This window comes from Metopolophium dirhodum, chromosome 2 (genome assembly GCF_019925205.1).
Source record: "Metopolophium dirhodum isolate CAU chromosome 2, ASM1992520v1, whole genome shotgun sequence".
Taxonomy (NCBI): domain Eukaryota; kingdom Metazoa; phylum Arthropoda; class Insecta; order Hemiptera; family Aphididae; genus Metopolophium; species Metopolophium dirhodum.
Window position 1 is genome coordinate 1,957,478 of NC_083561.1, and position 24,170 is coordinate 1,981,647.

General features: G+C 28.5%; 1 protein-coding gene across 4 annotated transcripts; it reads left to right on the plus strand.

Moving 5' to 3' along the window:
• Nucleotides 1-275: 275 nt before the first annotated feature.
• LOC132938242 (autophagy-related protein 13 homolog) lies at nucleotides 276-22,622 on the plus strand. Of its 4 annotated transcripts, none has more exons than XM_061004960.1 (6): nucleotides 276-946; nucleotides 6,889-7,223; nucleotides 10,661-11,015; nucleotides 20,905-21,085; nucleotides 21,287-21,677; nucleotides 21,876-22,622. In XM_061004960.1, exons 2-6 carry the CDS (start codon nucleotides 7,068-7,070, stop codon nucleotides 22,167-22,169), a joined length of 1,377 nt encoding a protein of 458 aa, XP_060860943.1. In that variant the 5' UTR covers nucleotides 276-946; nucleotides 6,889-7,067; the 3' UTR covers nucleotides 22,170-22,622. The 4 variants fall into 4 exon arrangements, with proteins under 4 accessions (XP_060860943.1, XP_060860946.1, XP_060860944.1 ...); XM_061004963.1 differs by having other exon boundaries at nucleotides 21,287-21,668; XM_061004961.1 differs by lacking the exon at nucleotides 276-946 and adding an exon at nucleotides 2,557-2,692.
• Nucleotides 22,623-24,170: the final 1,548 nt, after the last annotated feature.

Consider the following 24,170-nt stretch of genomic DNA (forward strand, 5'->3'; position numbering starts at 1 on the left):
AACGCGGTCGTCTGCGGCTCGCGCGGAATTTCGACGGCATGGCATGCACCACGTCACGACTCACGTACTCGGCTGCGGATCCGCCCGTCGCGCTGGCCAATATTATTATTATTATTATTATCACTATTACCATTATTGTTATTATTATTATTTTCCTCCTTTTTTTCGCCTCCTTGCCCCGCCCAGTCGACAGACTAGGGTTCCCCGATCCCGCCACCGCCGACCGCCGATGTCGTCACGTCGCCGACCACCGACACACCCCCCACCACAGACGCGCGCACTTTGGTTATCCGCGTGTATCGACGATGATGGCGCAAACGAGCATGTTTTCCACGACCGTCTAGACCTCGTCCGCCGCCCTTCTGCGCGTACATTGTCGTCGTGAATATTATTATCTATTATAAGTTATTATTATTAAAACCGTCTAAAAATAAAAACCGAAACTCTGCGTGCACGCCTAAATGTCGCGGGAATAATAATCGTGTGCGTGATAACGCCGGGGGACGTCGACATCCGACACGGATAATATCATTCGCTTCATACGGAAATAGGTACGGACCATTATTCAGCGAAGATACCGCGTAAACCCACATGCACAGTAATCGTGAGACGATATTAAAACATTACCCGAACGTACTACACGACACCGCAGTAATATGATCAGTGTACGCGGCCCGCAGTGACGTTTTGTCGGTTAGGATATATTATTTTTGTTCGACTCGCGATCAAATTCGCGTTCAGCCGCCAAAAGTTATTTTGTATCGTCGAGCGCGCGCGCGAGTGTGTCCCGCCGCAGGCTGCTGTCGTTCGATCGTTCGGCCGCCGTCTACATGGTTTCCGACGTTTGCGTGCGTGTCGTCGACAGCCGTGGCGCCAAAAAGCCAACCGTCGTATCTCTGCGGATTCGGTGGCGTACCCTACAAGAATAAGTACGAAACGTCGACGAGTGAGTACCACCCTTATATCGCGTCCCCTATCGTATGTAATTCTGTAGTGATATCCGTACCTACCTCGATGGTGTGAGATGAAACGGCCCGTGGGGAAATTAACAGATGGTAGATACCTAGGTAGACCTTATGTAAGACCCACAGATGCTGCCTACCCACACGTCTGGTGAATGTTTCATACTAAAATAAACGATTTCTGAGATTACAATATTAAACATCTCGGTCCCACGCAGCATTGGGGAGGTTTGCAACAGTAGCTTTTTGCATTTTAATCGTCTCTATAGAAATTGAGAAATAATATCGCAGTGTAAATTCTACCGAGTACCTAAAGATCCCAGTTTGATGTGTTGGTAAAATGTAGAAATAACTAACAAGTTCAATGGTACTATGGTAGGTTTTAATATTGTAATTTAGTTAAAATCACGGTTGTATAATGTTTACAATAGGTACATTGGCATAAAATATAATGCATAGAATTGCCTGCATTCCATTGGATAGTACCTATATTGCACAATATGTTGTGTTCAATGCATTTTTTTTAAGTCTATACATAATACACAGCACAGCTGATTTCATGACTGCTTACATACTTCTGTTGAATGACAATACAATACCTACTTTGATCCTACCTATCATTAATTTTTTAATCTGATATTTGATTGTGATATTTAGGTAGGTAATACAGGTGTAAACTATATAGTGCCTATTAAAGTTTTCTATAATACCTACCTGCTTGTTTAATGGGATAGTTTTTAGAAGTCAGTCGTTTGTGTACTTATCATGATATAATTTGTTATGTACCTATAATGTTGTACTTACACTACCTACCTACTTATATGTCTATTATTTTGATGAAAATAAGTTTGATAGTAGTTTGATATATGACTTAATGCGTATTCAAAATATACAGGTATTACTTTTTTTAAAAATATATAAAACTAACCTAACCTAACTTACCCTAATAAAAAACCAAATACATGTAACTAGGTAATTTGGAAGAAATAACTTTGTATGATAGTTAGGTAGTTACAAGAAAAATTTAGGAATTACCTATTATATCTACATCTAAACTAAACATGATTTTACCTATTTATTATACCCCTAAATAATCAAATTTAAATAGGGGTTTAAATTGTATTAATTATTAAATAGTGTAATGTATGTACCCCTCAATAATAGGTAGGTTCTTCTTGGATCTCAATTCTTAATCCGCCCCTGCCCTCTTGGAGAATATCTTATAAACATATTAAAATATAGGAAAGTTTTGATAAACTAAACAATTATTTTACTTAATAGATTTTAAATTAAGTATCAAAATAAAATACCTCGTAAAAGACTAAAATTTAAGTGTAGGTACGTGTTAGGATTTTTGAAATATTTTTTACTGTAGGTAACCTAACCTATTCTGGTAATTAAATACACCGACCTATACCAATATGAGATATATTTCCAAGTCCTTTTAGAAATTAAGTTAAAAGAACGAATGTGAACCATTGTGATTTAATGACCAAGTTAACAACTACCTATATCGAGCTGTATTTAACCTTGTTCATGATATAAATAGGTAGGTAACCATATTTTCACAGCTGTGACCTTGTATGAATGCATAATACATAATTTTATGCTAGTATTCTATAAATTTAAAATTATGTTTCATATCAAAATGTTAACTTGCAATAAACTTAAATAAATTTGCCTATTAACTGAAAAAAGTCAAAACTTGTAAAATAAAGAAATAATTCTGGGTAAGTAGTACTTTTATCACTATTTAATAAATACAGGTACCTATATAGTTTCGTTTTATTTATGACACCAGTCATATTGTTATCTCTAATGTTATAATTAGTTTTAACTAAATTCTTGAACCATTAATTCTCATTTATTTTATAGGTACCTAGAACAAAAACTAAGCAACAAGTTTTAATTAGGTGCCTACCTTCTATTTTCAATAATGTAAATCTAGAAACAAGCTTATAATACCTAAACACGGCATTGGTAAAGCGTGTGATCTACCGGGCATTTAAAGGTTTATTGTGTGATCTATTAAAGTTTTTTTTGTCTACAAAACAAATGATACAATTAGTATTAGTCAAAATATATGAATTATGTTTAAAATATGATAATTGTTACAATATTACATTTTATGAAACATAAACTCTTTTTTTATATCTTCCAAAAAGTGTATAAATAAATTATTCCGATTTTTTATCGAGCGATACCAACATTCAATTAAATAGCGTGGTAATAGATTTTCATTAGTCCCACACATTTTTCTTAATATTTTAAATTTTAATATTGACTGTAACAATTTTATTGTTTGCATGTTTCCATTTACGAAATTCACGAAATTTTCAGAATTAAAGTTAAATGATTATAGCCAATATCATTCAGACTGGAGTATGATTTCAATTCATCAGAAACTATGGTAGTCTCTGGCAACTTCTCTTTGTATTATCGGAATTAATGTATTTTTATCTCTTTGTTCAACAGTAACAAATCTGCGTTCTAACTTCTCATACATCTTCATTTTTCCAGCATAAACCAAACACCCAAGAACCTTCGATTAGTACGTTATCGTACATTATCACCGTGTATTTAGTCACAAAAGGCATATTATACGTTACCTATTAATAGTAGATCATGGCGGACCCGGTAGATTACACGCTTTACCAATGCCGTAAACACTATAAAACAGGAATAGGTAATGGGTGTATTTTGGAGGGAGTAGATTAGCCGGTTCAAATGTTTGACTGAAACCGTTAACCAATATTAATATTAATAGAGATATTCAACTATAATCTCGACTATAATTTGAGAAAATAACTAGAATATAAGCAATTTTTCCTGGAATTATCGACTAATAGTCTAGTTTAGAGAAAATAAATATTTTTTATAAGTAGGTAGGTAGCACAAAAAATAAAATAGAACAAGTTTTGCAGCTTGTAAATGTTAGGTTTATTACTTGGTTTATGATGTGATTGATACATACCTACAATGTTGTATATTGTATGTAATGGAGAGTAATTTAAGTACTTAGTTACCACAAATATACCTAATACAGTAATCGTTTTCTAATTTTTTATAGAAAATAGGTATTCAGCAACTACCGGGGAACTACAATTTACTTATAAATTATATTTTATGAAAAAGTTAGATAGGAAACTAAGAAAGGATCTGCCATCATATTGTAGCTATATAATACAGTGTTCAGAAAGAACAAATTCATTGCATTTACATTTGTTTTGATGAACGATTGGTTAGTAAGTACCTTCCTACAACATTTTTATTTTTAAAAATGTTGACTGTTTTTTTTCTTCTATATTATTTTTATCAATAACGTTTGGTACGTATAAATTGAATATTATATGTTTACTCTTTTGTCTAACATCAAGTCATAATTAAGTTAGGTAATAGTAATTACTAAAATCACTCGACCGTGATAAACACGAGTGCTAAAAGGGGTACTGCAAACTTTTTCCAGTCTTTTGCCATATCTACTGTTTACTTCCCTACACTTACTATTGGATTAGGTACGTAATATTAATTATAATAATACCTAGTTAAATATTTAATATTAGGTAAACTTAAAAAAAAATTACTGAAGATCATGTGCTTACTAAAACTACCAAACTTAAAATAATTTTAGCTACTAACAAATATTATCTTCAATATTATGCAAAATTGTATGTAAAATTAACTAATACAAATTTGTTATTAAAATACATGATTAAGTCATTAAGTGCAGTCATTAGGTAACTATGATAATGGAGTTCCAACCATCTATTCAAAAAACTAATTACTTACACATATACCCATCAGTCATAGTTGACTTTGTTTACGTTTTAATTGGAAAATAAATATCTAATAGTATAACAATATTTAATAAGTGTCAAATTTATAACAAAATGTTAGCGGATAAGAAAATATCATTAGTTAGTTATTAGTTTATTACCAAAATGTAATAGGTCTACATAGTAAATGAAATATTTTAAGATATAATCTGGTATTTAATTATGAGTATTTAGTGTTTATAGAAATCTGCTGGTTGAGTTCAGATATTTTTTATGCTTAACTCAGCTTTGATAGTTAAAAAGTGTTTCATGTCGAACGGAGCGATTAGCAGTGGCAGATCCAGGGGGAGGGCAAAGAAGGCATTCCCCCCCCCATGCCCCTCCCAAAATTAAGCCCTGGATCCGCCACTGGCGATAAAACAATCAAATTTACTAGAAGGTGGTTAACTATTTGTTTAAAATTTAAACAGACATTTCAGTGCTGAGATTATTAATATCAAATCCGATAGTGAAGAACAACTATTTGAACTCCGATTTGATCCTACTACCTAGTTAAATTGGGGAATAATTTTAAAATTAGCTACTATCGGTTTTTGTTTTATTCCGCTTCTAAGTGTAGTTACTTATAATTATTAATAACTATTAGTTAACATGGGAAAGCAATTTTTTGGTTGCGGCCGATTGTCGGAAATGAAAGCTGATGACAAAAAACAATTTAATTACGGTCGTGGTCCGACCAAACCGAATAAAAATCAGTCGTTGCCAGAGGTATCTTATTTGACACTAAGAATAGGTAATAATAATAGTATGATAGTAAATAGTATTTTTAATCTCATTTTTAGCATAAATTTCTGTTTCAATGAATTAGGTAGGTATTTACAATTAGATAAATAGGGAAGTCAAACTGCCAGGGTAAAATAAATAAGTTTAGACCATACTTTTATAAAAATCAAATTTTCATAAAATATTAATCACTCTGTATACCTACTTAACTACAAATGTTACTGGGTTTTTCAAATTATACACATAACAAAAATGGTATATTGAAACATAATTATGTATGATTCCCGACATTTTATAGGTACCTTTTTGAATACAATTCAATAATTTTTAATATATTAATACTGATTCAGATTATTCAAATAAAATAAGTTGGTTGGTACCTAATTTCCATATAAATATATTTATAAATTTAACATTTAGTTTAGTGTTAAAAATAATTATAAACATTTTGCCTGCCTTTAAAATTGTTTAAAAAAATTGTAAAACAGCCTAAGGACTAAAAGATTTTTATTTGTATAAAATAATATCATGAAATAAATATTGTCAGTTTACCTATATTATATTGGTATGACATACCTAAACATAATTGTTGTACATCTGTTAAGAATAGATACCTACATTGTACATGTATACTAATTATAATATTTTATAAGCCTACCTGCTTATTTGTATTTTATTTAAGATAAATCTTTGAGGTTAATTAACTTCTCTTTGAACTTGGCTGTTACGTCAATACTATTAAATTATAATCAATCGACTTTTTATACTTCCTAAAGATCTTGCAATAAATATGATTTATTTTTAAATTATATCTACCTATACGTAGGTACTTGTTGGTAATAAGTAATAACGAAAGGTGTTTCATATAAAAAGTATAATATGTAAATTGATAATATATATGTGTACAAAAACAAATTCGTTATCATATAAATTAACTAGGTATTTCTTTCAATCTGTTTTTGTTATATAGTTATTTAGTGTTGTGTTATAACCCATACAATGATATCAAACAAAAATTAAATTAAATTATAAAAGATTAAAATACACAGTGGTTGTGCCAGATCCCTAATGAGTTTATGGTTGTTTTAAAAATTATGTTGTAAGTGCATTGTATGTATATAAGGTAACACTAATTGTGCAAGTAAGCATTATATAAAATGTACAAAAGTCAACAATTGGCATATTTACGGAAATCAGAAACTTTCCTCGTGGGCCGGTCTTTGTGTGGGCCACAGATTTATATTTCTCAGGGCAAAAGTATATTAAAAGAAAAAAAAATGGAAATATGACTGCTAGCTGTTAAAATGTATAACCATGTGATAAGATTTCAATTTTAAATTATATTAATATAAATTTAAATGTTTCAGATCATTGCAAGATGCAGAAAACAGTGACGCGAATAATAGTTTTAAGACAAAGACAGTTAAGATGTTCCAAGTTATTAACAGTTTGTCCATGTGTGAATTTTATATTAAGTTGGTGTTAAATAAGTGATCATGGTTAAATTTTAAATTTTTTTTATCAACCCTTAAGTAAAAAAATAAAAATGGTGGATACACGCACATTAACTGAGTCAGCCGAGAAAGAAAGGCAAGAAATGGAACAGCTAACTAAACTTATGACTATGAAATCAGCTCAAATAATTGTACAGTCAAGAATGGGTGAAAGATTGCATACTTATTGTACAAATCAGAATAGTTCGGTAAGCATTTTATTTATTATGAACCATTTAATATAGGTATTATAGGAAGTCGAAGTGTGTATGAAAATGTGTCCATATTGGTGAAAGTGAAATTCACCAATACACCCTAAAGAAGTTGATAATATTTATTTTAATTTAATTTTTTTTTTTTTTTATTAGCTAACCCGCGGCAACTTAGGTCATTGGGTGGTTTTTAAACTGTGGAGTAGGGAATAGTAGGTGTAAACACGTGTGTGTAGTTTTAGCAGATTTGCAAGTGGGCACCCGTAGGTATCTGGCATGCCCGGGTAGGGAATGGAGACACTTGTTCTCTGGACACCGTGACTTGCCCAAAGAAAGATGCCGCCCGTGAACAGAGGTTTGAACCAGCACCGGTGTGCGTCACAACCGATGCTTTAGTCTGCTCGGCCACTCCGTCCCCCTTTTTTAATCATTTGATAAATATAATTCTTATAAGTTATAGGTGAAATCCAATCTTTTTATATATTATTCGGGCAAAATCCAAAAATTTGAATAATTGATAGGTTGTTTTATTGTAAAACTGCTAGGTATTTAATATTGATTTAAATCTCGTTACTTCATTAATCTACTGTTAATACAATATGACGTATTTGTATAATATTATGTTATATTTGGTATGTTTTTTTTATTCAAAGAGGAACCTATCAATAAAAACTATTTTGATGGAAACATAAAACTCTAGCTATACATAATAAAGTCATTTTAGGTTTTTGGCTTTTGAGCTCTCATTTATATTCCTAATAACATTTCTAAGATAGATAGAGGCTTTTTGAAGCCAGTCTATTTATTACACCTACCATATAATGACACCTAACGTGTAGGTACATATAATAAGTACCTTCATATGTACTTTTAGTTATTTTATTAAGTACTAAAACACTGTTTCTTAAATATATTATAATGAAAGCTAACTAACAGTACCTATGTTAAAAACATTATATTATTACATTTAAAATGGTTAGATAACAAACAATAACAACTGATTAGATAATGTTCTGTATTTAAATGTTATTAGTTAATGGATTAGTCATAGATGACTAATTAATGCATATAGTGTACTAGGTAAAATACAAAATTTGATGTATATAAACATAAAATTAGTACATATTTTAGCATATTTGTTGCCATTTTAATTTAAACACTCAATTAACTTTTTAGTTAAGTTACTACAATAAAATTGTTTTTATAGTCATAATCAAATATTAAGTTAATCAAACACTGAAAATATGCAAATTAATATCACCTAGAAATGTTAACCGTTGATGAATAAACGTCATCAATAAATTAAATATAATTACCTTTGATTCTTTCATTTTTTAGTAAGATTTGGTTATTTTGAAGGGTTTAAAATTATAGATTATTTAAACATATTCAATATAACTAAAATGGATTACAACTTTTATGAATGATAAGAATTATAACGATTTTAATTTATTTTAATATAGTTTAAATAAAATGATATAATTACTGTTATACAGTATACTAAATAACAAGCCTTGTTACAAGTCAACAAAACTAAAATTTCAAATTTTATGTCTCAATGAAAACAAATACAAATCTTCCACCATCTAAAACCCTTAAAAATACTTATTTAATGTTATAGTACTAATTTAACTACAACATGAGTTTATAATAGTTTGATTTGCACTATTAACTTAATACCTAATTACTGCTGGCCTTCGACTGTAAGAATTCACAATCTAGTTGAATTTAATAATTAATCTAAAAATTACACATTATAAGACATAATTGACAATTGACCAACATTCTTAAATAACTCGTACCTAATTAATGAACTCATTTTGTTCAAAGACATCTAAAATCACTGATAAAAATAAAATCATCATGTTTATTATATCAACTCAAGTTATTTTAAAACAAATGATAAATTTCCAAATTTAAATCAAAACCCCTTATATAATATTATTACAAGGTAGCTGGATTATTATCTATTATAGTAAATTGTTATGCTGTTCTACTAACCTACTTGCACTATCTATTTAACTATTTTCTACAACTACAATAAACTGTTATATAGATACATAGTACTATAAAAAATAGTACTATGTAGTATATTTTACATAACATTCCAGTTTAAGTACTTATAATTTTATGAATAGAATCAATGTAAACATTTTAATTTAAAAAAATAATTTTTATATGAAAAATTTATTTGTATGTTATATGAATTTTCAAATACATTTTATATATACATTATACATTATCTTACATATTAAATTATTGTATTATTAATTTACTACATAATTTAAGATTTTACTAATTTAATTTATTTGGTATTTCAATTTTAATAAAAAAAAACCTAAAATACAATTAAATATGATCTTCATATGCATAGATCTCCTTATGCATAATATTAACTAAGTCCCTCTAGATTAATTTAAATAAATATATATTGTTTATTTATTATGAAATATGTGGTATAAACTGGAACTTGATTGCTTTTGCTTTTTTGTGTTATAATGTACATAGTTTTATCTAGTTTACTAAATCCTGTTGAGCAAGATATAAAAGCCTTGAAAACAAGTTCACTATTGTATGGAATGTACTTTGTTCAAATTAAATTATTATTAAAAAAAAAAAAATGTTCATACATTTTTACTTGAACATTATAATATTATATTGTGTTAGTTAGATTTAACAAATATTGTAATTCATTCTATTTTGTTTCTAAACCAAGATGTATAATTTTGATATTTATTTATTTTGAATTTTATTTAAAGTGACAAATATATTTACATTAAATAACCAGAATAGTATAATTATGGAATTAAAAGAAAAAGAATGTTTCATTAACTTATAAAATATTTAAGATCTAAAGATATTTATTAGAAACTGCAGAAAACTGATCGATACTATGTAAATATTTAATAGATCTGTGTATTTCTGTGATAATAACAACAGTTGAACCTTACTTAAATAAAAAATTAAAAACTAATCGGGGTATTTATTTTAATATTAACAATTTTTTTTAACTTAATAATTGTATTAAATTTGTCCTTAAAAATGATATATGAAGATTTCGGCTGATAGAATTTGAATGACTTTTGTAAATTATGATAACTATCAAAGTTATGATAATCATAATAATGGTATACAAGAGTCCAAATTACTTGGTGTCATAAATATAGTTACCAATGTTACTAAAATATTTACTATTAAAAAAACAAATTATTTATTTATTCTTCATTTATGCATATGGCATATCTATAAATTATTATGAGCAAAATATGCTCCATGGTATTAAAACTAATGTAAATAGGTATCCCAAAACTTTTAATAAATAGTAGATAACAATACTAATAAATAATAAATCAAACATGACTATTTTAAAATTGCTAGGTATTGTACCAACTTGATTATACTAATATTATTTATTTTTAAATGTTCTGTTTCAGATGAATGTTGCAATAAAAGAAATCCCAGACGTAATAACTGAAACAAAACTAGCGTTAAGCAATGGACTTGGAGATTCTGTGCCTTTATGTGTAGAAATATTTTTGAAAACTGTTGATGGAGATATGATGACATTAGAAACATGGAGTATTGGTTTATTAGCAGAAAGTGCCTTTGATCCCTTTTGTTCTCGACACTTAGTTTATACACTATATAACAGATTAGGGATTTTATTAAAATCATTAGTGTCAGTTTCTCGAGTAATACCAGCATATCGGTACTCTAGACAACAATCACATGATTCTTTTCAAATTCATCACCGAATTTATGCTGGAGAACCTCAAGTCCATACTCTTGGTAAGTAAACAAACTAAAGTTTCTTTATTTATCTAGTGCAGAATTATAATATTGCATACAACATTTTGTAATTACACAACCTTAGTATCTTTAAAATTACTATTTTCGTAATTTTTGAACAATTTGTATTTATTTGTTTTTATTTTGATTGTATGGGTGGGGGGATTCAATAAAGTTCATTAAACCTATTGATTAACAATAATGATCTAATGTAAATAATTATTATATTTATATTATGTTTCTACTTTTTATTTATGTGATTTTTTGGGGGATACATTTGAAAATAATTTAAATTTATTTATTTACTGCATAGAAATTGAATAAGTAAAAAGGACCTTTCTTTAGGGACCCTTTCATTGAGGGTTTGGAGTCGTCTAGTTTGTTAGGTAATAGAATTTTTTGAGTTTAATTTTCAATCTTCCAATATTCATACCTGTGATTTGGATTTGAATCCTGGTTTGACAATACATTTTTATTTATTGAAAAAAAAATGTAAAGGTTACTCCGCTCTGTTGTACAGTAGGAGTCTAGTGTACTTTGTCATTACATAGACACTGTATTACTGTAATGGACGTATTAAATTTAAATTCAATGATAAATCATTGTGTACAATCAATTATCAAGGTTACCAAACAATTATTTAAATATAAATAATATTAGATTATAATATCAATTTTTTTCAAATAATAATCTCTTTAATGAATAATTACAAAAAAAAACACACATTTGTGTAAAATCAAAAAAATTTTAACGAATTAAATGTATTATACTATAATTATTATAGTTTAATATACAAAATGTTATTGATTTATGTCAAAATGTATTGATTTTAAATAGATTACACTCATAATATATTTTCAATTTAGAATAAATAAGTGCTATATAAAATAAACACATAAAAATTTGATTTTTTTAAAACTTGATAAGTTAACTCAATGAAGTATTTCAGAAAGGATAGAATATAAACTAATATCCCTTTGTGTTAACTCAGCTCACTTTTCATTTTACATAAGCCAATGCATTAATATTTTATTTTATTTATAATTTTAAATCAATTTAAAAATTCGATTCTGGATACATCTTCGTTTTTAATCGTGTATAGAGTTCGATTCTTTTGATTGCCTTGAAAAATGTAAATTTGTGATTTTGTTTGAATGGATAGTAATATTATACACTGAGGGTCAAGAATAATTCTTTGGCTTTGTGGAAGAGAGGTCAATGTCATTTTTTAAGTCAAAGAAACATTTTACTGATTTTTCATCTGTTTTTGTAAATATAATGGCATTAGCTATTTTGATAAAATTCAAATATTTATTTTCCAAATAATTTTTGTTTTGTTCCTTTATGCATTATACCACACCTCCACGGATTGTAATAATATATAGTTATATACTTATATATTTGTATTTTAGTACCATGCATAATTTTAGAAAGAAGTTTTAGAAAATTTTCCTACCTCATTGTTCCTAATATAAATACATTTGTTAGGATTTAAAAACATAAGTAAACCTTATCTTTAGTTTTAGTTTTTATATTTATAAAACAGTTTAATTGAATAATTGTCTGCTTTCAATTTCCAATTCTATTTCCGCTATGAGTATGTACATATTAAAGTTCTAACTAAAACAAACCTGTAGATAATTATCTAATGCATTTATAATCAACTTCATTGAAGTAATCATTGGTTAGTGCAATAGTGCCTAGTTTTATTTTTGGCATAGTTGCGACTTGAGATTCAATCCTCCCTATTATGATTTAATTGTATATATATTCTATATATTATATTATGTTTTTGTCAGAGATGGCTAAAAATGAAATATACCAAGACAGGTTCATTACTTAATGTATCCGGATTTCTCAATGCTAAAAATAATAATTAAGTATGTTTTGGTCGATCATGAACGGAACAAATAATTATTCGTCAAAAATGGCAGTGTTGTTGTTTTAACTTTACTCAATATAATTCTAATTTACTATGAAAGTAGTATATTAAGTAGCATAAATAGATTATTATTTTTTTTTTTTTATTAGTTAACCCACGGCAACTTAGGCCATTGGGTGGATTTTAAACTGTGGGGGAGGGAACAGTAGGTGTAAACACGTGTGTGTAGTTTTGGCAGATTTGCAAGTGGGCACCCGTAGTTATCTGGCATGCCTGGTTAGGGAATGGCGGCACTTGTTCTCTGGACACCGTGACTTGCCCAAAGAAAGATGCCGCCCGTGAACAGAGGTTTGAACCAGCACCGGTGTGCACCACAACCGACGCCTTAGTCCGCTCGGCCACTCCGTCCCTCAAATAGATTATTATTACACGGTTTAAATCGGAAATTAAATGAGCCGAAAATATACGTGTACAGATGACTAATTACTAGGTATATAATGTTTATGGTTAATTTTACAGTACTAGCATTGTTATAATAACTGTATTATGATGTAAACATTTTTTTAGAAAAAGATAATTTGGTACTTTTCACATTTTTAACCCCTACGGTTTCATATTTACAGTTCAAAAAAAAAAAAAATTTATAATAATCTAAGCTCTAATTGTATATTTTTGCGTCTACATAGTTATAGATTTTGAGTGAAGGAAGGAATGTATTTGTTTTACAGTGATAATATTATGTTCTGTCATAAAGCAAAACATTTACTTCAATGTTCAACTTAGAGAGTAATTTCTAGTAGTAAATTTAGTCTAGTTGATATTTTGGTGGTTCAAAAGTACGAAAATCCCTATACTTTTCTCAATATATGTAATTGGGAAAAACTAACAAAAAACAACGGGAAAACAAGAATATTTACGTAACACAACTTTTCGGCAATTTTGTTGTTTTTTTTGTAGTTCAGAGAGACTTGAAACTTTTAACCATTATGAAAGTTTATATCAGGTATATCATTACGTTGTGTACACAATGACATTTTTAATCATATTTACTAATTAATATATATTTTATACCCGCACAAACCTATTCATACCATTCTATATAAGATAAACTATTCTCAATAATACAGATTATATAAAATTTTATTTTATAAAATATTATTTTATATAATATATATTATATATTTATATTTTATTTATATAATCTGTGATAAGCAGCGAACCCACTACCCAGACGATAAGACAAGATACAACATGCTTTCAAATAAACTTAAATCTCTGCTAAAAATACACAAAAATGACTCATATAAAAACTATCTACAAAATCTATCACTAAGAAACGGCTCTCTCTGGCGCAAAACTAAATCTATTCTTCGACTAAAGGAAACCACACCCCCTCTTCTCCGGCCAAACAACTCTCTAGCAACTACTGACAAGGAAAAAGCAGACGCACTAGCTGAGGAGCTATCATCAGTATTCGTTCCACACTCTATCCCACCACCACCTCTGCACCTAGAGATGGTCACTGAATCACTCTACTCCCCATTACCCATGGCACTACCCGCCAAACCCACCTCACCAGCTGAAATAAGTGGTATAATTAAAAAACTGGCCAACAGAAAATCTCCTGGTCACGATCTCATAACCAACAAAGTAATCAAAAATCTTCCTGCAAAAACAATAATCTTTCTCGCACATATTTATAATGCAACTCTACGACTATCTTATTTTCCATCAACTTGGAAATCATCAGTTATTGTGACAATACTCAAACCTGGCAAACCACCCGAACACCCTTCATCGTACCGGCCCATAAGTCTTCTACCAGTGCTTGGTAAAATTCTGGAAAAAATACTGTTAAAGCGCCTCTCTCATATAACTACAGCAAATAAAAACATACCCAACTTCCAATTTATTCGGCTTTCGATCAAACCACTCCACAATCCATCAGTTGCACCGGGTCGCTGACACAATCTCAACTGCCCTAGAAACTAAAAAATACTGTGCCGGACTATTTTTGGACGTAGCCAAAGCATTCGACACTGTCTGGCATGATGGACTACTTTTCAAATTAAAAACTCTTTTTCCTGCCCCTTACTATCTAATATTAAAATCATATTTAGACAACCGCTCATTCAAGGTCCGCCACAACCTCGAACATTCGAAACAATTTCCTATTGCGGCTGGAGTCCCTCAAGGCAGTGACATTGCACCTTTTCTATACACTATCTACACATCAGATCTGCCCACATCTGAAAATACAATCCTCGGAACCTATGCAGATGATACCGCAATCCTCTCTATGGCCACAGATCATACCATTGCAAGTCTCCAATTACAAACACACATTGACATCCTCTCTCAATGGTTCGCAAAATGGAGAATAAAAATAAATGAAACAAAGTCTTCCTTTATCACCTTCTCTCTCAGGCCTCATGACTGTCCTCCAGTAATAATGAATAATATTATGATCCCTCATTCAAACGAAGTAAAATATCTTGGTTTGATATTTGACAGACGACTAACATGGTCATCTCACCTCAAGAATAAACGCAAAAAGCTGAATTCAAGACTGCACCTACTAAGGCCTCTCCTTCGCTCAAACCTAACATTAAGCATTAAAATATTATTATACAAAACTCTCATACAACCACTTTGGGCATACGGGGTGGTAGTATGGGGTTCTGCCAAAAAATCGAACAAGAGAACCATTCAAGCCTTTCAAAATATCTGTTGTCGTCTAATTACAGGAGCACCCTGGTATGTCTCCAATAACATTATAAACTCCGATCTCAAAATCCGCTCTGTCAACGATACAGCCACTCTATATTACAAACGCTTCCACGCAAAACTCCAATCCAACCCCAACCAACTCATCAAGGACCTTGCTACACCAGCACTACCCGGAAATCCAACCAGACGACTCAAGCGGAACTGGTGTCGCGACTTAAAAATTTTATAAATTGCTTAAATTAAATATGTTATAATAATGTCATTGTATTAAATTGTAAATGCTATTGTAAAGCCACTAGGTGTCTCTAATGAGTGATTTCCTACCATGTCATCATTAGTTCATAGTTTCATTCATTTTTCACCATAATTATTACTTATTGTACACCCCTGTATAGATTGTAATATTTCTAAATAAAGAAAAAAAAAAAAAAAAAAAAAAAAAAAAATCTGTGATAATAGGTGCAATCCATCAGTCACGTTACCTCAGAATCGTTATTCGTACGCAATGATTTATTGTTTGTATTAATTTATAATACATCTACTACAATGATGAGATCAGTTCATGTTAATATCAATATTGCTCTAAAAGTCTAAACAATGCTTACCGTATCGTAACAGTGTGCTTAAAAATAGGCCAACTTATAAAGTATATTATACTTAAAATACTTTCTGGCAGGTTATAGCACCTCCCTAGCTCAATATCACGATTAATCGCCATTAATTTAAAATGACGGATAAAAACAATATAAAATATTAAAATATTTTTACGCCCTATCAAATGTCCCTATCGAAGTACAATAAATTTTAATGCAATAAAAGGAAAAAACAACCGACATCATAAGATAGGATATCGCCAATGGCACATCTACAGTGATCTAACTCCAGGGTATGAGTTACGATGACAGTCGTGGAAAACATTAAAAAGATTAAAAATGGGAGGAGTAGGATGGTTTAAAGATAATATGCTTAGATTGCCTTAATGACCAGAAAATGTTCTGTCAGAAAGGACACTACTATGACTCTCCGGTATTGTTCACAAAATATCAAACAAAAAAGGCACGGTTAATTGCCAAATATTGGGCAACTGATGAGAAAACAGTAGTCTCGATAACTCGAATCTCAAGTTAAATATAAATAAATTAGACTTACGTATTTTTAAGTTATATACCTCAAACACAACTTAAAAACACTTCAAGAGCGATAAATACATTTGAGTTGTCGAGACTCGATAATATAGCCTTTATAATATACCTAATGACTACCATTTTTCAAATTGTATTTTATGTATTCTCTTTAAATTGTATTTTTAACCATATATTTGTATTGTATAATTACCAGTTTAATGTCTGATACGAATAAAATAAAAATACAATTAAGTTAACTCATAATCTACTATACATCAGAAGCCAGTTCACCAGTTTTTATATTTAAAATATTAGTTGGTAGTTAGTTAAAGTAACTTTTAAGTTGCGCTATCACTTAGTTTAAATTTTTAATTAAGTTTCGTAGAACTTCTGCTTTAATATTTTAATAATTATATGGTGAACGTGATCATAATATGATGACGAAAACCGGTATTAGTGATTCCTGCTATGCACTTTTGAACAACATCCAATTAGAAACTACCATGAATAGCATTGACATCTAAACGATATATTATTTATTGCTTTATTAGGCGCTATATTCTATGACACATTATTCCGTTATATCACTTATATTGGGATTCAAGATGTTTTCCCTATGAAAATGTTATTGCTTCAAGAATAATTTGATATATTTATAAATATTTCAAAAATCTAAATATATTTTTCTCAACATAAAATGTTTTCATGTTTACGCTTTATAATAACATATGTATATAAGTTTTTACTCCAATTATATATTATAATTTATAACAACATTTTATCCCGTTTTAAAATCATTATAAACTTAATATTTGGATAGGTCACTTGTTTTGAATTAGTTCCATAGGATGAGCGGGTGTGTTATTATGCCAAATTTTAAAACAATTATTTATCGCATAGAATTAGTAGCGTAGTTTATTATTTTGTTTATATCGTTTTTTGTTCGTTTATCGTTATGCATACAGTATTTATTTATTTACAAACTAAAACTATCAGTATTTAATATAGTAAATTATAACACTTTTATGGTTTAAACTCCTGTCTCTCATTTATCAGAATCACAAATTATTCAACGTTTAGTCAACAATGTTAATAGTGGGAAATAATTTGAAACTGAATCACCTTCTGCGTAGCATCTAGACATTGTTAATTATTGACAATTATTGAATGGTCTATGTGAGATATTTAAAAACGTCTGTTGACTGTGATTATCTATATTTTTCAAGAAATTTATTTCGTTAAGTTGAATATTTTGTTTATGTTGAATTCTCGAAACAATAACAAATTCTTTAAACCAGTGAATGTCCGATATCCATTAGTTTAGAATTTTAGATATATGGTTATTACGTCGTTAAAATAATACAACAGCTAAAATATTATGTTTAATTTATATGTATTTTAAAAACTATTTTGTGCCAAGAATTTTATTAAACTTATTTCGTTATTAAAAATAATCAGACGAGTATTAAAGTATTCTGTATAAACTTTTATTTCCCCGGTATAGCCCACCCACAATTTATTTGTTTAATGGTTTAATCTATAATACTAAATGCATTTTATAATAGGTATGTTGTAATAATTGCGCTATCGACTTGATAAAATTAAAAACGAAAAAGTTTTAAAATTGTAATTTGAAAGTTAAATGTATGATTTGTTTAAATATTTTTAAAATTTACTATAGATTCGTAAAATACCTTCCTTAATGAATATATTAAAAATAAAACAGTCCATACAGTTTTACGAATTGCTAAAAAACCGGAATACTTCTCGAAGCGAAACGTATTCCGTATATTGTAGACGGGTTTCATTACATATTATTTTTTTCACTGAAAATTTTAATTATTTCTTGAATTAATCGTAAAGCGTTTAATGTCTTAACTCAACTGTACAGCTGTTTAGCTGTCCAAACTGTTAGATGTATTATTATTAATTGTCTAAACTCTAAATTGAAAAACAAATGTACCTAATATGACTTATAAGTTATAAGTGATAAATATTTTCTGTAAAAGTTATTATGTCAAATAATAAATATTTTAGTATTGTTATTATGAGAAAGTACAATGTTGTATCATTTTAAACCTAACCGATTTGCTTACACCTTAACGTTGTTGCGTGGTATTGCGAACCGACGTTTCTTATATGTACCTTGTGCCTAATTACATAAAATTATAACACTGTACTATATTATGTACCTACCTATGTAATATTATGATTTAATTTGAATTCCAACTTGACGAAAAACGTGCGGAACAATAATTCGTAGTTAACCGTCAACGCGTGTTTTATAGTTTTACTCATTATTAGGTCAAATGTCACGATGACAAGTTTCCACTTTCACTTGCATTTTGTAGCGTCCTAGATGAACAGATGCTTCTTTCTAGTTTCTACCCTGCCTAAGTACCTAACCTAAACTATGATAACATATACCATACACGGCTGTCAGGCTGTTACCGCCTATTTTATTCGTATTCATATTAAATACATATTATTTGTTAGTTTAGTTAAATCTATTCCAGATTTTCTTTACGAGAATTTAATTGCAAACTGCATATATTGTTCAACTTATAGATAATCAAAACACTAGTTAATGCTGTGAGAAATATATTAATTAAATAAAATTACTCTGTTATTTAAAAGCCATTTTATGATGTACACAACCGCGAACTTCAGTCGAAATTAATAATACATTTATATTATGAGATATTGTACCTACATGCGATAAAAGTATTAAAGTCAATACACATTTAATTGAACTTCTACTGTAAATAATTTGCAGACGTGTTATAAGTAAAACTTATTATGACACACTGTTTTTTTCTATTTATCTGTTATGAACCTTGTCGATTAATTAATGCAAACGCTGTAACTAATTTAAGTGTATTCATATATTATTTCTAAGACAGTTTTAAAATTTATTTAAAACATAACCAACACGTACTTACCGCATTTCTTACTCACAACTCTCAAGAATATTTTTTATTCTCTCCACCATTTATATTAACTTCAAACCAACCACATGCCTGACGTATTTAAATTATTTTTTAAGTTTTGAAGATCGTTTAAATCCTTATATTTTTGCGTTAGTAGCTTTTTTAATTTATACGCCAATGTGTGTGTGACGCCTTTCGATTTGAAAAAAATAAATTAAGGTTTAACGGAGGAAACTTACATAACAAAACATCGTGTAACGTGTGCTTAATTATCTATAATTTTTCTGTGATATGCTTGTATGATACTATGATATTATGTATGCATTATAAAACAGGGAATAAGTTGTAAAAAAAGCATACTTTTTTCTGTCACTGACATAATTCTTACAGGAGGCTTGTAAATTTTAAATGATATAAATAACATGTTCTCGATAAGAAAATTTTCTGTGTGATACTTAATAATATTATAGTATATTACGCTAACATGTTTTAACATAATATTACAACCATTGGCTGCATGATTATTATAATATTATAATGTTTATAGTGTATATTGTAATATTAGGTTATAATTAAATCTTTTATTAGCGATTTATCGTGTCTTACTAGGAATATCAGTATTAGTCAAGAAAATTGGCATCAAAATCGTAATACGGTCTATGCTTAGGTAGTTTATTTTGTTAGTAATTTCTTCGGAGTATTTTAATACATGAATAATTTTCATGATTATTAAAAAAAAAGGAAAAATTAGTGCTTTTCTATATTTATTATTTTACTGTTTGGAATAAATATTAATTCACGTAATAGTTATATTATTTATACATATATATATATAATTCAACAATGTCATGACCCGGAGTACATCCAAATTGTTGCCAATAAATTTGTTTTCATAGTTTTTAGAGGTCGTGTTGCACAATTGAACGAACAACTAAAGATTGACTAGTCCCCATACTCATTTCTAAACAATTATTCAATTTTAACACATAAATAAACTATGTATATGTGTCGTGTGGTAATATGGTATGAATAATTGTTTTCATTCTTACATTTCGATAAGACAATAACATCACTAAAAATCACATATTTCTATATAATTATTATAATACTATTTTCTGTACAAAAATATCACAAAAGAAAATTAAGGTTGCCAAAAAAATTATATGCACTCGCCACTATGATAAATTGATATTTATGTTGTATTTGTTTTAACCGTGTTACAGGAAAAGAATATAAAGAATTACAAATTGGCCAAGTGTCAATGCCTATCGGGACCATTCAAGTGACAGTTTGTTATCGTACCTCTATGACACTAACGTCTCAACAAGATCCAATCATGTTGAAAAGTGATCATTTTCGAAAAGAGTATAGCCCACGGCACAATCAGATAATCAAAACGCCAATGTATGTTTTTATTTTTATTTTAGTGGTTTCCAGAATAAAGTTATTTTTGAACATTTATAATTAACTATCTGTGTGGCTCATTAAACCTAAAAAAAATTAACAAATTATTATTATATTATCCTATTCTGGAGTCCACTTTATATTCTAACAGTTGTCTGTTGTTGTAATATAATTAAACATTAAAATTATGTTTAAATTTAGTGATCAGTCCAGGACAGCATACATCATGGATGATTGGACAGTGGGTGCTTTTTCAGACAGTCTTGAAGAAAAAGTGAAGAAACTTAACCTATATCGTATTCCTGAGTTTCCCAAAGATACATTCATAAAGCCCAGAAAACGAGCTGAATATTGGCCACCACACATGGTACCTAGTAATCAATTACAAAAACTCCAAGAGTCCACAAATGAAAATAACAATTCAGTGACATCTTCTATTCAAAATAACAAGACTTCTGCAGTAAGCAACACTGTGGCGATAAGCACTGGAGTTGCCAATAATGGCAATACTACTGAAACCAAGAACAAATTCAATCATTCGATAAATACATCCAGCAACGAGGCCATCAATGATTTTATTTTGGTAGAATTGGTAATTTTATTAATAACTAACTTTACTTTAGTGGTTCTTTTTTTTTTTTTTATTAACAAATAATTAATTGGGAAAATAAAAAATGTAATTGATTTCTCACTGGTGTTTGGTTTATTATTTGATTTTAATCTTGTTTAAATAATTATTTATTTATTTGTTATCTTTATTTTTATGCTAATTTATTTTTAATTATTTTAGGGCCAGTCTGTAAAACCTCAATCACCCGAAGATTTTTGTCGGAGACGTAGTTGTGACACCAATCCGTTACAATTTAAGCCTGCTGCATTTTCCGATTCAAATCCAAACATTGAATTGGCGCTCTTCTATCAAAAGTTTCTTGGTGCTCCATCATTAAAAGTTCGTTCTGAACATTTGAATGTCTGCAACCACCTGTCTGAAATTGTTGAACAAATTAAATGTTTTGATGAACGTATGGTAGAATTTGACAGGGTAGTATTAGACTTATGCCACAAAGATGATGACAGTGAATAAAATAATTGAAAAACATACGTTCCGTAATGTTTGTAACAAGACTGACTGTCAAAACGAGTAAGAAGCTCAAAATGAATATGTACTTTATATGCATAAACATATATATTTATATATAATGTATGTATGTACTATTTTTTTTTAATATTTTATAAAAAAATTAAACCAAGTTATAGCAAAGTTATAAATAATTCCAAAACATTACTGTTTTGTTTATTTTCTAAGCAAATGACTGATCAATGATTGATGAATTAATAAATTATTTATTATCCTCGCGTAGGGTGTGGTGGTCACTAAAAATCACACAATTAGGCCTGAAAGTTCCTCCTTTTTGTTAAACATAAAAATAATAATAAAGTTTTGCATTTATGTTTAATGAGGTTTAGTTTTAATTTTAATTTATTTTGTTTGTTTATTTCTTAATGTTACCTTAAATAAAATTAATAATTTAACTTTTTTCTTTTTTGTCTTTTGTCTTTTTTTTTTTTTTTTGTTAATAGGCAACTTTTATACATTTTATAATAAAAAGTATTCAATAATATTAATATTTGTTACTCATAAAATTTCAGCTGATTTTTATTCTACTCTAATCAATACAGGGTTAAGATTAAAAATCAATTATTCACTACTTGTGGGTATTATCATATTTACTAATCTAATCCATTTAGCCATAATTATCAAATGTAATACTTCAATAGAAAAAATCTCTAAATTATTAAACAACAGAATACTTAACTTTTAGACCATATACTACATGAATATATATTTATATTGGTTGCCTGTTTCTTATTGTTTTCGTTAATTTTAGTTTCTTTTTTTATTTTCTTTTTTTATGTTTTATTTAAAATTATAGTCAATTGTTACTGAATATTGTTAACCAATAACACATCATGGATGTTTATATTTATTTGTGTCTTTATACGGTCTTAATGCTTTAGACAAATATTTAAAAAATGTAACATTTATCGAACATTCTTATCTTTGATTTAATTATTTTTTTTCTAATCACAGTATACCAGATTTTTTTAAATAATAATTGATTTGTTACAAAATTATACAATATTTTTGTTTTTTATAATATTCAAATGTTATACATATTGTGCAGTTAAAACATATTCTGAATTTATGTTTCACATGTTAAGATTATAGCTGCCACAATGATGTGGTAGTATGTAATAAATAAATGAAACAATATTAATATTTTATGTGTACCTACTTTTGTCTTTCTCCTTGATAATATTACATCGTGCTTATTCTTTATAACCCAATACAATTTTAAGTTTTTATCTTTAAAATGTTCATTACCTATAACAATATTATGTTTCATGTTTAACATGGAAAATATGCTTAGTTGAAATATTATTATGGAGGTTTATTGATAATCTAAATATGCTACTGAATTGGCGTATATTTCAAACAAATATAACTATTCAGTTAAACTGAATCTGTATTTGAATAAAAGTGTAATAATAATGATGGTGACAAAAAAATGACTAGACTAAACACATAATTCCAAATTAAAAATATTTTCATAACATATAACAATATATATCAATATATATATATATATATATATGGATAGAAATATTTCTTTGTAACCGGTTGAGCGTCATGTGGGTTTTTATAGTTTTTTCCAATGTTGCCATGAGAACCACATTTGGGTCTCTGTAATATTATACTTTAATTAAATGATACCCAATATTGATTCACATTTCCCGGTTTCTTAATATCATTAAATTTATTATTTTTAAATTCTGCACAATATTTTGATATGAATATTAAAAGCCTAATTTTATTATTATTTCTAAGACATATAAATATCACTACAAATATCAAAAATAAATTTGAATTTTATGTACCATGGCAATAAAAAATATAATTTTAAAATCATTATTGGCAGTCAAAATCTATTTTAGAACTAAAACTGGGTCTCGTGGCTCTCAACCTGTTCGATGTAATTAAATAATGTACTAATACAATTCTAACTCGTTTTATTCAATATTT

Excerpts from the sequence above, each read along its gene's own strand:
- LOC132938242 (XM_061004960.1), top strand. The coding sequence starts at position 7,068 with ATGGTGGATACACGCACATTAACTGAGTCAGCCGAGAAAGAAAGGCAA. Across the intron at positions 21,086-21,286 it reads CAGATAATCAAAACGCCAAT|TGATCAGTCCAGGACAGCAT; the intron begins GTATGTTTTTAT and ends GTTTAAATTTAG. Across the intron at positions 21,678-21,875 it reads ATTTTATTTTGGTAGAATTG|GGCCAGTCTGTAAAACCTCA; the intron begins GTAATTTTATTA and ends TAATTATTTTAG.